Genomic DNA, 15550 nt, shown 5'->3' with positions numbered 1-15550 from the left:
GATTAACAGCAGCATGACAATAAACTGCCGAAAGTGCCGATGCTCCATGGCGGAGGCTCCGGTAGAAATTGCTGGGATTTGCGTTTTTACCCCCTTAATGTCTGACCAATGGTTGAACAGCATTTCCGAGCACATGACTTGTGTTTAAAGTTTATAGTCCGTTTGAATTTTGTGCGAACGCAAACCGAACCTTCTGAAAAATGAAACAATGTAACAAACTGTCGTCTGGTGCGCACCAGAGAAGCAGACTATTAGAGCTTAAAAACCGAAAAACATTTTTGGTAATTCCTTCATAGAGAACAAATATTTCCTTTTTCAGTCATTGCAACAAGTTAATGGCTGCTAACCAGTCAATTCAGGTGATATACTGGTTTAGTTATTCACTCATTAATGACAAGCTGGAAATAAGAAGAAGACAGGCTTGATCTTCTTAAATAATAAAGAATAGAGAAATGATGTGGGTGTATTGAAGCCTCATTCTGTCTAAAGCACTTTTATCTTACTGTTATCCTATTCTAAATATGGAATCTGTGACATGATCTATACGTGTTTCATAGCTTTCTACTGTAGGACCACCTACTCTGTTAACCTGAGCAGGGTACGACCCAAACTGAAGCCTTTCTGTCTAACAAAGGCTCTGTTCTGCTTGCCTGCCAGACCCAAACCCACACAAAAGGCTCCTTCTGCCACCACTGCTATTGTTCCCACCCGCTGCCTTTAGTGCCTCACACTGTCGCAGTCTCTATGGTCACAGTCACACCCCCCGGCAACACACACATTCTCAGAAACACTCAACAAGCATCCACACAGAGAGGGACTGTAATAATTGACCTAGTAGTGACAGGTGCATTAATGTTAAGCTGCAAGATATTCAGATTTAGATTCCCAAGAGTCCTCCCTGCAGAATATGCATGCCTAGTTGATACTAAAAAGCACCACAAGGAAAAGCTTTTACTACCCAACACAGATTTACTGTTCCAACAGACATCAACCTATCTCCACTTAGATATGAATTGAAGCGTTTGAAATGGTGTGAAATGTGTAAGATTGATACTATATTTATCCTAAAAGGGCTCTCAACACACTGACTTACCGACACAAGTGCAGACGGGGAACTCTGCCTGTAGATCCTTGGAAGGAGTATCCAGCAAGGTCTTGGTTGGGGTGTCCAGGTATCGCAAAGGAGACTCTAGGAATCCTCTGAGAGACGGAGAGCAGGGCAGTCCGTCCTTAGTTGGCGTGTCCTCCTCAGAGTAGCATGTGGTGGAAAGTACTGTTATATCCCCAGAGGATTCGATCTTCATACGCTTGGGCAGTGAAGAACACGGCATGCTGAACATATCCTCAAGTCTCCTGGCCTCCTGGTGCTGATTGTTATCCACCTTAGGGCTTTCTGTAGGTGTCTTATTCATGGTTGCTTCACTTTGGGTCCCTGACTTGTTGACGTCCATCTCCCGATCGTCTGGATGAGGTGTGGAGCTGGTTTGAGAGTTGTGAATTAAGGGAGTCGATGATGTGGGACTGAGGTCCTGAGAACTTGTCTGGGACCGGTTCAGCGGCTGAGGGTCTGTCGACGTCTCCATGGACTGAGTGGCAGGTGCGTCTGAGGCCGAGTCCCCAAATTCAGCCTCAAACTGCCGGATCAGTTCTTCATACTTGGGGTCTATGTTCATGACACTCGGTAATTGTGAAGTGCTGGATGGAGATGTGGAGGTCACAGGTGTGCTGGTGTTACTGGAGGCCAAGACGCCCACTCCATCTGATTTAGGAAACAGGGCCACAGATGGGAGAATGTGGCCCACGAGGAGCGGAGTGTTTTCAGACAAAGCAAAAACAGTGGAAGAGGGAGTCATTGAGGAGTTGGAAATGGATACCTGAGATTGGGCTGGGGCAGGGAGGCCTGCAGCAGCAGCCTGAGTGGAGTTACTGTGGATGGGTTGAGAGGGTAGCAGGCCGGCCAGGGCTGCGGCTCTGTCCATCGCGAGGACTGATGGTTTTTGTACGGTGATCTGATTCTGAGGCAGGAAGGTTGGCAGGGAGGCTTTCTGCTTGGTCTTCTTGATGATTATCGGCTTGGGTTTGGGCAGAGGAGGGACTGCAAGCATCCCGCTCGTAGCTTTAACAACAGGAGAACCGTGGCTGCTTTTTCTCCTCTTGGGTTCCTTGGGTTCCTGTTTGATGGGCAGATGTGGCAACCCTTCTGCCTCCATCTGTGGCCACCATTTTTTCAAGTTTTGACAAGCCATAGGTGCACGGGGGCCTGGTGCTCCAAAGACAGGGGAGTGGTTAGAGAAGAGGTTCCTCTTGTAGTGAAGGTGCTGTTGCAGAGCTGCCTGAGTGGAGTGGCGGATGGCTGCCTGGCCAGGAGATAGAGGACTGCCAGGGTAGTGCTGACCCAGCTGCTGACCATTAGCCATGCCGTAATGCCCCATGGAGGCAGTGTGATGGTAGTGCTCACCAGAGTCCGGTTCTTGCTTTATCCTGGCCAATGCTGGGTTGTCCTGGACCTGGACACCTCCATTCTGATTCAGCTGCTGTGGGACTGGAAGCTTGAAATTGCTAAACTTGCTGCTGGTGTCACCAAGCAGCTGTTTAAGCTCTGACATGGGGTCTGAGCTGCTGTGAGGCGCGGCAGCGTAGTGAGACTGGGGCTCGGATTTAACACACATCCACGGGTTCCTCTGTTCAGAGCCTCTACCTGCACCCTGCTGCCACTGCTGGGGATTAGGGCTGAAGCCTGGATGTTTTCCCTGGCCTGGGAAAGGAGAGGTAGAGGAGGGGAGAGGGGAAGCATCGGGTGGCTGGCCCTGGGAATGGGGTCTGTGGTGCTCGCAGGACCCTGGGGCCTGCTGGATGGTGTGTAGTCCTGGAGGGACGGATTGAGAGCGTGAGGAGGATGATTGGGGGCCGGGAGAGGACAGGATCACGCTAGTGCCATTTGGGGGTTGAGATTGGAGGTTGTGGGTATGTTGGTGGTGATGGAGGTTACTGTTGTAGGGAGAGCCGGCAGCTTGTGGACCAGCACCAGATAACTGCGTCAGAGCTTCTATTGCGATGGCTGTCTGCAGACTGACGTTCTTTTCCTTGGCTATGGAGAGCACCTGGGGAGAGCAGGGAATTGGGGGTTTGGGGCAGGGCATATGGACTGAGTGAGGGCCTTGAGATCCCTGCTGCTGGGGATAGGGAGAAGACAGACGGTGGCCACCATTCATCTGGGGGTAGGGCTGAGGGTGATGCTGCAAATGGGGATGCTGCAGATGAGGGTGTACGTGTGGGGGAGCATCCGCCGTCTTGCAGCCACCTTGATCCCCACTATTGGCCAACTTAATCTTCTTCTCCAGCCACTCAAGGTAGTCTGGACAGTCAGGCCCATCACAGTTGCAGTTGGGGGGCTTGTGTCCATGCTTAGCTTGGCTCAGTGCTGACTGGAGAGTGTTCAAGTCTTCTGGAGTTTGGCAGCTTCCCTCAGGTTTGGCCTGAACTCCATCAGCACCCACCTCTTTGGTGAACTTCTCATAGAGCCGGCCTGTGTTAGGCTTCACGGGGCAGGAGGAGGAGGAAGAAGGAGGCAGGGAGCCGGCTATAGCAGAGAAAGCCACCAGGTTGTGGGCGTCCTCCATGTTTGCGTGGTGGACAGGTTCACCAGGGGTGAGACCGCTGCTGCCGTTCCAACATTGTTGTTGGGTGTCACTGACCTTTCCATGTCCTGACACCCAGCACTGCCTAGGAGGCACACTCCCTGCCCTCTGCTGATCTGTTTCCATAGATGAGGCTTCATCATTGGGGAAGCGATTCACCCCATTGGCCAGTTCCAGGCTCAGCGCGCCTTCCTGGGGGCGGTCATGTGACCCAATTTCCATCTGGCCTCCACTTCTGGGGCCATCCACTGAAGTGACTTTGCGAACAGTCTGCAATACAAACAAGTACTGAGGTTAGTGAGATCATAACAATCCAATGAATCCAGGAACACTTGTAAAACAGTACACATTGTACACTAGGCATGATTTAGGAAAATCACCCGATGAATTTGTATTTGTAATATCAGACTCCATTCCCTTTTCCTCTTTCAGCTCTCATCCAGGGTTTCCCTCCTACTTCATACAGAACATACGGCGCTGCAGGGTCATGTCAGGAAAGGAAAGCGGCATTAACTATTGCTCCAGTGGACTGTTTTCATAACAGGCAAGTGTTTTGTCGAGCAAGTCACAGGTCATGAGGCATAGTTTTACTGTTGTATATAAAAGGACATTGTGCTCCAGATCAGTTGGGCTATGCAAAGCAGGCAGTTGGCTCTAAAACATGTCACCCTCGGTGTGTGCGGCAGATCAGAGACAAATACCAAATATACAAAACACTAATTTACTTTGAGGTCCAAAATATTTTACTTACATTAAAAACGACAAAGTTCTTAGTACATTTAAAAAGGGTAAATGCGCTTTGAAAGGGTTAAAAAAGGGTGATTCTTTTTATTTTAAGAAAACAATTTGTATAAGAAACGAATAAAGATATTTAAGAAATGTCCCATACACACATAAATGTACTGAACTTGATAACAACATGTGTCTGTGATTCTGCTTTCATCGGCCTTGTGGAATTTTGTGTTGACTTTATATTGTTCATGATGGGCTCAACTCAGTCTCTGAAAGTGGGCAGTGCAACTTCCATTCGCTTGAGTGACTATATCCTCAACCCAAGACATTTTCTTCTAAAAGAAGACCTTAAATGGCAAACACAGAATCAACCAAATACCTGAAGATTAGTATGTCATCCTAAATACAAAACCAACAAGAGAAAACCCCCTTCCTGCCCTGGCTGGTAAAACCACAGTCAAAGAGCTGGAGAGCTAAAAATACTCAAATTCTTTGTTGGAATTTTAACATTGAGGGTTTAACCGTTCAAAACAGTATTCATGGCAGATTGTGGCTCTGCACATGCTCTCAAACTATCTGAGCAAACACCAAATGCAATATTGGATAAACATGAGCATGTATTTAAAGAAACACACAAGATGAACTTACAACTTAATGCTACCAAGTTGTAGGGAGTAAAATTGCAGTTGGGCAGAATTGATGTTGTATATGTACGGGTTGGTGTACGCAGACAGAAAGGCCTGTCTAGTGTTAAAAGTCATGGACCTATACTGCATGTTTGCATGGCTAATGGAACATGTGACTACTGTATAAAATACTTGTCCACGTGGTTGAACTACCATCACGCTTCTGTTGAGAGACTTGTGCTAAACAAACCAAGACACCCTATGGGATGTACCAACATTTAAGCGATGATGTAGACTACAAAAAATGACAAGATTTGGCAAAAAAAAAAAAAAATACAAATAAAAGCTCCTTCCAAGTCTCTCAATGCTCAAGGTGATGTCTTCAAATGTCTTGTTATGTCAGTGAAACAGAGATAATATCATTTATTAATAAAGTTAACGATTATTTTTGTTTCTATAATCATCATGTAATGTAATCAGTAAAATGTGTAATCTGGAATAAGTGTATGTTTTTTAAGTCAAACAGCAGTTCTTTGGAGTTTGGCCCATTTACTTCCCTGTCATGTAAACACTTGTATACGCTTCCATCTTTGCCACTGCCATATAAAAGAGATTCTGATTCTCAAAGGGAACGTACCCGTTAGAGCACAGGTCAATTAAAAAGAACGCTTTGATGCTTCACTATCAGTGATTTATAAAGACAAATATAAGCAATGATTTGTCTTTAACCACCTGCTACAGCCCACCATGCCTTAAGTATTTCATAAACATGCTGGCTGTGAGTCACAAATTGGGGAAACATTGCTTCTTTAGTCTTCAAGGTTTAAAGACCTTCTCGGATGTTTTGTTGCACGTATCAAGAGCTGCAGCCACATTTCTCACTTCCTCTCTAAGTCAGAATTGGGTCAGTAACCACTAGTTTCTCCAAAAACTGCAAACACACCAATTGGACTTTTTTCAAAAGCACTCTGTTCTTTTGCTCAGCCTGAAGCACAATGAGATTTCATCGATAGAGCAAACAATAGGTGTAGGCAAATCATTTTACAATGTTTGATGAGATGTGAAATATCTTGATATGATACGATTTAAAGCCAACTATGGTGACCCACTGATGATGAATGTTTAAATACAACGTGCAAACAGCATTCAGCCCAGGTTAACCCCTCATAGATTGTCCTCAAATAACTCGAGAGAGTACCAGCAAACAGAGATAAACCAAGGGCAGTCTGAAGGATCATTGACAGAGTTCATGTAGTGGCTGAACAGTCTTTTCCAACAGCACATAATCAACGGCAGACTCACTGTATAAATAGCTTTTGTGGTGTTAGCCCAAAAGCTGCGAAGATGATTTATTACAATGTGAAATATTAAATTAAACGCACATTTTCTGCTTTTTAAATGTGATTTAATTATTTCTCAATGTCTGTGAAATGAATAATTTTAAGGTGTGGACAAAACAAAGGACTTTACAGTATCTTGGGCTTTTGGAAACACTGATGCACATTGTGGACGACATATTATCAAGCTTCATAAATGTGGAAATGTTATGGTTTCTTCCCTCCTCTAGGAAAGAAAGATGTATATATATATGAGTGGTGGACTAATTGACATTTGGTAAACACTGATTGACATTTTTGGCCATTTTATGGATAAATTGGATGATTGAGAAATAACAAACTGTATTATAACCATTTGAGCGTCACATATATTAAACCTATATTCATACTAGGAACACAAATCACACCCTAAACATGCACCTTATGTACAAACCCTGCACCTTAAGAAGACACAACAAAAACAAAAACTTACACTTAAACACAAATCCATAGCAGGCTATCTGGTTCCTCAACATGGATGTGAACTAGTTCCAGATCCAGAAGATATACAAAACAGAGAACAAATGCTGTGTGTAGATCCATCAGCGCACGACAGCAGAAGTGAGCCTGACATGTAGCTTCCTCATCATTTGAATATTATTAAAATGAGCCTTTGCAAGTGGCTAATTACTGGACAGGCAGTATGCTCAGGCCTTTTGAATTCACCTTCTGCGCCGGGTGTCTGTTGGGGGTCCATGGGGGGGGGGGGGTCGGGGGTATTGGAAAGAGGTGTGAGGGGAGGGGGTTGTCGGGATAGCAGTGAACAGCCGGCATGCAATACGTGAGAGGCCCCATGTCTGCATCACACGGGAAAGAGGAAGAAGAAGAAGAGGGGGGGGGGGGGCTGTGCATGCACGGCAGTTATGGGAACTGCAGTGTGTTGAAACACAGTGACTGCAACACTGCACAACCCACAATCGAGCACACTGACGCTCTCTTTTCCCCTTTTACACACAGTTACATGGACGAAACCCCGCCACAGACACACAGTCACGTGGGTTTAAAGCACCGCGGGCTGCACTCAGATGGACTTTACTCCGATGCGTCTGTGCAGATAATAAATACTGCACGACAACACTTCTCTGAGTCCTCACATGATCGCAGCCTTGATTAACCTTGAGCTTGCCAACCTGGGAATGAACGCTGCACTTGACACCTGCAGCACACTACACCTATGCGGGTATCTTTGGACTGGACAGACCACGTGCTTTGACAAATATTTACACCGTGACAGAGCCTGCCAAGAGTTTATCTGTCTTCTCTCGCAGTGTGTCACTCACACACACAATAGTGCATGCCTGACACACTCTTTAAAGTGTCTCTGAAGACATCAACATCGCTAACCAGATCAGATATGGCAGTCTGATTTCACAAGACAAGCTTTCACAGCTCTGCGAGGGCTATTTAACTCTGACGGTACAAAAAGCAACAACTAGACGGAGGAAACAAAGCCACTAAATACACTAATGGTGGTGGTGGTGACGAAGGGGTTAAGTGAAGCTCGTGAGTAGACAGCTGAACCTAAATCCCAGATACACAACAGCCCCCCCTCAATCCTCCCTCTTGTCCTCCTCCTTTGCCCCCACCCCTTCCTTTGCTGCCGTGCCGAGCAGGAACATGAAGCAGAGACAATATGAAGCCGGCGTAGAGCCCGAACAGCGGCGCCGCATACTTACGTGGTCTTAGACGTCCAGAGGGGGAAAGCAGACGTTAAGAGGAGCATGAGAGGTTCTTGCCGGCACAGCAGCCCACGATCAATCCGACCCCGATGGGTTGTATTCCTTTTTTATTTCTTGCAGTCTGCACAGGCAGAGCGAGCGCCGAAATACACATGCATGCATTCACACACAGCAAGCCTCTCACACACACATGCAACAAACCTCCTCCAAACACAGCTCCACACACATTTCTAATTTATCTCGTGCCTCTTCTTATGGCCGACGCTTTCTGTTCTCTCCTTTTTCCTTTCTCATTATCTCTTGTCTGCTCCTCCCTTCCCTTTTTCAATATCCTCTTTCTTTCTCTCGGCTACACATGCAGTCGGCTTCTCTTCGCAGCCCCCACCTTCCCCCTCTCTCTCTCTCTCTCTCTCTCTCTCCATTCCCCTCCCTCTCGCGCAGCCTCTCCCTCCATCTCCTCTCTCTCTCTCTCTCTCCAGTGTGTGCAGAGCGAGAGGCCATTATCTGAGCCGCAGTGGGCACGTACGATGCAATGGGGGAGTGTGCAGTGAGCAGAAACAGAGAGCTGTGGGGGAGAGTCGCCAGTAGCGGCAGCCTAGGAAACAGCACGGTGCAGCAGAGAAAGCCAATGAGAAAACCTCTGTGTGTGTGTGTGTGTGTGTGTGTGTGTGTGTGTGTGTGTGTGTGTGTGTGCACACCCTTCAGCACCACTGCATTAGGTGATGCCACATATAGCTGTGTGTTTTGTTTATCCACAAAAAAAGCCCACTGTTGGCAATTTAGGCTATGACAGAGTTTTCCAGTGCAGAGGCGAACCATCGACTGCCAAGCGAATGCACAACTCACAACGCCATCAACGGGAAAAAGGAACGAAAGGAAAACAGCGATGTTATGTTTACGCATGTGTATGTCGTCTGGAAGTGGGGTCTGCTTTTCCTTAAGGATGTTTTTGTTCCATGGTTTTAGCGAACAAGATTACGACTCTGGGCCAAAGGACAAGCCACCGATTACGGTTCTCGGATCTTTCCCATTCACACCGGTCGCCTATTCGTCACTTAAAACCAAACGCTTGAATCCTACACCTGTGGCGGAGAGTAATAGATCCTGTAAGCGAGGCAGCATGCGCAGGAAAGAGGAAAGGATGGGAGATGGAGAGGGAGCTGCTGGCCCTGGCTCGGAGATCCAACGGACGAGGTGGAAGGTCTCCGGCTGGGTTCGCTCTATAAACTATCGACAGTATAATGTCAAATCACTCTGTACACGAGGGGTGAGAATAAACGGAATAGCAATGGCGATATGATTAGAAAAGAAGTCAAAGGAAGTACGCGAGGCGATGGAGAGGGGATGACACTTTCGACATCAGCGAGAAAGAGTAGCAGAATGGAAACACTGAGGAGAGGGAAAGAGGAGAAAAACAGTCATTATGTAAGGGAGCAAAGGAGATAAGGATGAAGAGGGTCTGCTGGTCAGCCACCACGGAAACCATCACAGTTCGCTGAGGACTTCTATCCACGGGTAAACGTCCTCTAGTCTTCTCTCCTCACCGTTGTCCTGCCTTGGCGTCTTTGCCATCATTATCATCATCAACGTCGCCATGATCGCTGGATGTTCCCTGTCAGACCGGCCTTGTGGCGTCTCCTCTCTTCTCTCCAACATTGCTGGAGTTTTGGAGCAGATTAAACCGGGAGGAGGAGGAGGGGCGGAAACATGGCCGTCCTCCCCATGCAGATCGCTGTCAGCTCCTGCGTAGTGCTTTTCTCTTATGTTACCGAGCTGCGCTATGGCTGGATCAACTTGTCCCTGCTTCTCTGACTTTCGCCTCTTTCTCTTGATCTGTCGCTTTCTCAAAGTGCCTCTGCCTCCCTCTCTGAATTTGCCTCTCTGTTTTCTTTCCTGAGCCTTTTCTCCTTGTAGCATAGCTTATTGCATTTCCGTTCCAACTCTGCCTGACGCTCTGTGGCCCTGTAAATTGCACACTGCCCGTCCCTCTGTTGCCACACATATTCGTATATATACACACACACACAGATGAGCGTCAAATCCTAGAGAGGAACACAGCGCAGCCTAAGCTGTCTAAGGGAAGGAGAAGAGAAGTAGAGCATCAGGTCATGTGACCAGGGAGTGCCAATGAGCGAGGGGGAGAGCAATGAGCAAGAGAGGTAGGAAACACATGTGGCGGTGACGTAGCTGCACCGTCATCGTCGTCACGAGTGTCTCCCACCCTGACACTTGCCTTTGGTGGGTACATGCTTTCTTCTGTCACGTGCCCACTTACAACTATCACCCGCAACACACACCAACGGACACTCGAAGGCGTCATCCACCCGACTCACTCTCCAGGCTGCAGTGACACAGCAGTTTCAAACTCAACACTCGCCTTAACCCATGCGTCACATGCTCTCCGCGCACAGTTCCTCTTTTGAAAGAGCTAATGAGCAAATCAGGCTTTGTCTGTCCTGTAAAGCAGAGCTCTTATTAAAGAATGTATAACCGCTACACAACACTTGCCACGATAAATCATACAGAAACAGTAAGGAGCCAATTGTCTTCCAAAGATGATGAAAACAAGATAATCTAAATAAAACAATTTGACATATTGCACACAATCCGCCTTTCCTTAACAGCACTAGAGACTAGAGTCTGGTGAATATAGTGAGCCAGAATAAGAATAGGAGATATGGAAAAGCCATCTATTTTAATGGTGTTTGCCCTAATGGAGCAACTCTACAAATAGTCCAGGCTAAAAGAGACCTCACAGTCACAACAACAACAACCACTGTGTATAAATGAATAGCAGCACTTTAACACTATCAACACCATGAAGAAACAGAAACGCAAGTTAAACTCTTGATCGAGCTCTGAGTGAAAGTGTCCCTGTCCAAATACATCGCCGAGTAAAACCAAGAAGTACAATTTGACCCAAACATCAACAAAGGAGAAACCTCCACGGCAGGAAATCCACCTTTCTCACACGCGATGTGATCAACATTTACGGTTTGATACAAGTTCTTTAAACACAGAAATGTAGCCGGTGTCATTTCAGGAAAGCCAGGTGTTTACCAGATATTACATCATCGTGTGCTTCGGGATTTCTCTGTGAGTGAAACACCACCATGCTGCCTTTCAGGTTTGCCCATGAGAGCTGTCCTGAAATCACCTCCTGAGCACAAAGGGTTACTCTCATCTAGATAGCAGAACAACGTGACCGACTACATTATAACTGAAGGGCACACGGTGTCGTCTAACTTGTAAATCAACTGTGTTCACTCAGAGCTCAAGAGAAAGTATTTCAGAAGAATATTACTTACGGCAAGCCTGCTGTAACCCGGCATCGAGAAAGAAGAAAGAACACACTCTCGCATGGATCATCTCACAATCTAGTCAAATGATCGTCCAAATGAGTTGGTTTTTTTTCACGCCTTCGTTTCTTTCTCTCTCCATCTGTCTCACGTCTCTCGCTTTCTGTTTCTCAGCATCACAGAGGAAAGGTTTGGGTTGTAGGAGTGATGACTGACATGAGAAATCCACCCTCAGCAGTGTGTGCCGGGTCGAATTTCATATGACTAACCCTGAATCATCTTTTTTCTATTCTTCTCAACAAAGTCCTGACGTAAAAACACTTCTGTGAACCCGAAACAAACTTCTTGTATTTAAATGTTACCAACACAACAACCTAGTGGGAGGTCTGAGTGTAGGAGACACATGAAGAACCAAAACAGAACAACCCATTCAGGTGAATAATATTTACAGGAACTGCTGTGAGTTCTCTATTTCTGCAGATTCATCACCTCTCATCAGTGGGAGGGTTAAGGCATTAAGCAGCTCACATGAGCATCATGGTCATGATATGAGGGTCTCCCCCCCCCCTCTCCTCCCATCTTTCCCTGTCAGCTGACTCCCCCTCCTGCTCCCATCTACTTCCATACACCCTCACCCCACATTACCCTGCAGTCTAAAGCCATCAAGGTCACCAGATCTGACACACTTCGACTTTCCTTCTCCCCTCTTGTTTTCTTCTGCCCACCCCCAACACACACTTTCCTGTTTCACACACACACACACACACACACACACACACACACACACACACACACACACACACACACACACACACACACACACACACACACACACACACACACACACACACACACACACACACACACACACACACACACACACACACACACACACACACACACACACACACACACACACACACACACACACACACACACACACACACACACACACACACACACACACACACACAACACATGCAGAGGAGCAAACTTCAGTGATGTTCTCTTCCCGCACACACACATGCTCGAGTGCCGGCAGTATTGGATTGTTCAGTGAGGTCAGCGGGTTTATTTGTGGGCAGGACGAGAGGCTACAAATATTTAACAGAGCAGAAAACATAGGGTTTCTGCCTGGTTTAACAAATACAGATGAATACATTACTGGGCTATCTTAGGATTTGGTATTATTTTTGCCTAGTTTTGCTTTTTTTATAAGGAACACTGAACAACGTTTTATAATGTCGTACATAGAGACTTATTTTTTGTATTGAATATTTAGTCTCTGTGGATAACATTCACTATCCAGATCACCTTTATACATTTCAACTGTTTGATATATTGCCAGATTCAATTCAAGATTTAAACGTCATTTTATTGTCCGATAGCGAGTTCTCTGGTAATTTAGATGAATAAATAAAGAACAACCACTTACGTTTGTAAACCCCTGTGTGCTTTTAATACTCGACAAGTAAAGTTTGTTCTCATTATGTTAAGAAGTTTTAAAGTCCAAACGACAGAAGTAGCCCTACTTTTAGATAAACGCTATGTTAGTATTCGGTGGGCTGAGAGTCAGATGGTTGTCCAAATGACGCCATACCTCTTTCAACGCAGTTTGGCTGCTTTGATCGTTTACACATGAAGCTTCACTTTGCAACTTTTAGTCCGTCCATGTGTCTTTGTTTTGTTCATGAATATCCGACAGACAGCGCAATGATCGACAGTGCCTGTTTTGAAAAGCATATTGAGGCCGATCTGAAAAGTGTGCTTGAATCCACGAATGAATGGTTTATTTGAATCTGTTAAAAGACTGTTAACATATTGTTCATGTAGCTTCTCCTTGTTGTTTCCACATTGCAAGTGTCTGTTTCTCTCTCTCTCTTTGTTTTTGATCTTATTGCCAAAACAAAACGGTAGGGATAGTAAGAAGTGAAATAATTGGGATTACATTTTTGAATTGCATATCAGGGCTTCAGGCATCCGAAAAATGTACACGTAAAAATGAACGTACACTATCTTTGAATCTGTTAAAAGACTGTTCACATATTGTAGCTTAATCGTGTTATTTCCACATTGCATTTATGTTTCTCTCTCTCTTTGTTTTTGATCTAATTTCCAAAACAAAATGGTAAGGACAGTCACAAAGTAGTATTTATTTGAATAGCATGAAAGGGCTTCTAATATCAGATCAGTGCACATGAATCTATGAAAGCACATTATCTGTTCACATGTTGTTCATATTTTAGGTTTCACCGTGTTGTTTCCACCTTGCACCGGTCTCTTTCCCTCTCTTTGTCTTTGCTTTCATTGCCATCTGCCCCCCCCCCCCCATAGCTCCTCCCCCGACACGCTCCCAGGCAGGACGGTGTTATGTTCGGGGTGTGTTTGTGTGTAGATCGTAGTGCTGAATGTACGGTATCCAGTCTGAGTCATACCTCCTGACTGTGGCACGTGCAACTCGGCACGAATAGCCCAGCTGGGGAAGGCCAACCCTCTCTCTCTCTCTTTCTCTCCCCCTCCCTCCCTTACCCCTCTACTCACAAAGAGCAAGGGAGGAGTGGTTTGAGGAGGGAGGAGGAAAAATTAAAGGTTGTTATGGGAGGAGAGGGGGGGGGGGTTTGTTGGGCAGGGTGGAGCTGCTAAAAAATAACGAGGAGGAGGAGGCGCTGTTTTCAAGAGGCAGCTCTTTGTGCCTGAGGTTTGAAAAGAAGGAGAAGAATGTAATCAATATATAAGATATGTCTTTGGGTCCGAGACAAAGAGAGTGGACAAAAGACAGACGGGAGATGGATGTGGGAAAGACATGATAAAATGAAGCCTCACTGAGTGCCAGGGTGAGGCAAGTCGTAATAAAGTTTACATCAGTGTCCAGCATTAACGGTTATTTATAATAGTAGAAGATTGGTATATAAGAGAGTATCATTATGTGTTCTGTATATTTTATAGTGTTTAGGGAGTATGTCTTATTTACTGGGAGTATAATAATAATTACTTACATTTCTATAGCGCCTCACACATACCCAAGGACGCTTTTACAAAAGGGGGGGACACTAAACACACTCTCTATTTTTAAGACATTTTGTCATTCTTGTAGATTGACTGTCAACATGCTGCTGTGACAAAACCATTTCTCAACTTTGGATAAATAAAGTACCTACCTACCTACCTACCTACCTACCTACCTACCTACCTACCTACCTACCTACCTATCTATCTATCTATCTATCTATCTACCTACCTACCTACCTACCTACCTACCTACCTACCTACCTACCTACCTACCTACCTATCTATCTACCTACCTACCTAGTAAAGCAACCTGTCCTCAGGTGAGACACATCACACACTTAATAATTATAAATAATAAATAAAAAAATGGCTTTTTGGAGATTATATGATGTGTTTTGAATTACTCGTACTTGAGAGGGAGAGCTAGAGAAACGTCCCCCTGCTCAGTGGCTGGTTGCCAGCCTCTCTCAGGACTCGGGCTAAGATTAGCTTCCCATATGTTCACGTGAGGCGTAGCCGGGCTTAAAGGGCCAGCACTCCACCTCTTTACACTAAATCATACTGATTTACAGCCAAGGTCCAAATGGTTTTTATGTCACATGACAGGGTCTTATAGAGGATGATGTCTGGAAATGTTTTGCCGTTTAATGTGTAATTTCTTTCTGAAGTAAATACATGCCATGTGTTCTGGACTATCAGTTGTATTACTTATCGTACATCAAAGCTGCACAGATAAGTGTAGTCATCAATCATAAGATGGGAGGAAAAAGGTGGCCAACTATTTTTTATTATCGTTTCCTTTAAAAGCTATTTCTCATGCAACAAAGGCAGAACATGCTTCTTTTTTGTTTATATTTTGCAGGTGAATTATTGCTTTAAACAAGGAATATTATAAAAGGAAGAATTAGATGTGGCCTTGCTAAAATAAATTTGAAAGCAAGACATGACAGATGGTTAAAAAGAAAGTCTTAGTCTTTGTTGATTAATCGATTAGTTCACAGAGTAAGTGATAAAACAACAATATTTTAAAGTCGAGTCATTTTTGAAAGTGACATCAAATGCTGTTCTTAGCCCCTGAGTAATGTTTAATATCATATTATAGTGAATATATTTGGCATTTTGATTGACAATACAACATTTAAAGAACATTTAGAAACTGGGGTGGACCATTTTTCATTTTTTATAGATCAA

At 45.2% G+C, this 15550-nt stretch overlaps 1 protein-coding gene across 8 annotated transcripts in view; it reads right to left on the bottom strand.

The window, feature by feature from the left end:
* Positions 1–15550, bottom strand: part of tet3 (tet methylcytosine dioxygenase 3) — a 61349-nt gene that overhangs the window by 26561 nt on the left and 19238 nt on the right. For 3 of the 8 annotated variants that reach the window (XM_079690069.1, XM_079690070.1, XM_079690074.1), the window contains one exon: positions 1094–3908. In XM_079690069.1, coding sequence (XP_079546195.1) covers positions 1094–3908 — 2815 coding nt within the window. Of the gene's footprint in view, positions 1–1093; positions 3909–4018; positions 6770–6805; positions 7896–8048; positions 11327–11359; positions 11897–15550 lie in introns of those variants that run through there. The other 5 variants (XM_079690071.1, XM_079690073.1, XM_079690075.1 and 2 more) reach the window with 5 other exon arrangements.

Source organism: Notothenia rossii, assembly GCF_949606895.1.
Source record: "Notothenia rossii genome assembly, chromosome: 6".
In the NCBI taxonomy this organism is placed as follows: Eukaryota; Metazoa; Chordata; class Actinopteri; order Perciformes; family Nototheniidae; genus Notothenia; species Notothenia rossii.
This window is presented reverse-complemented; position numbering and strand designations above follow the sequence as displayed.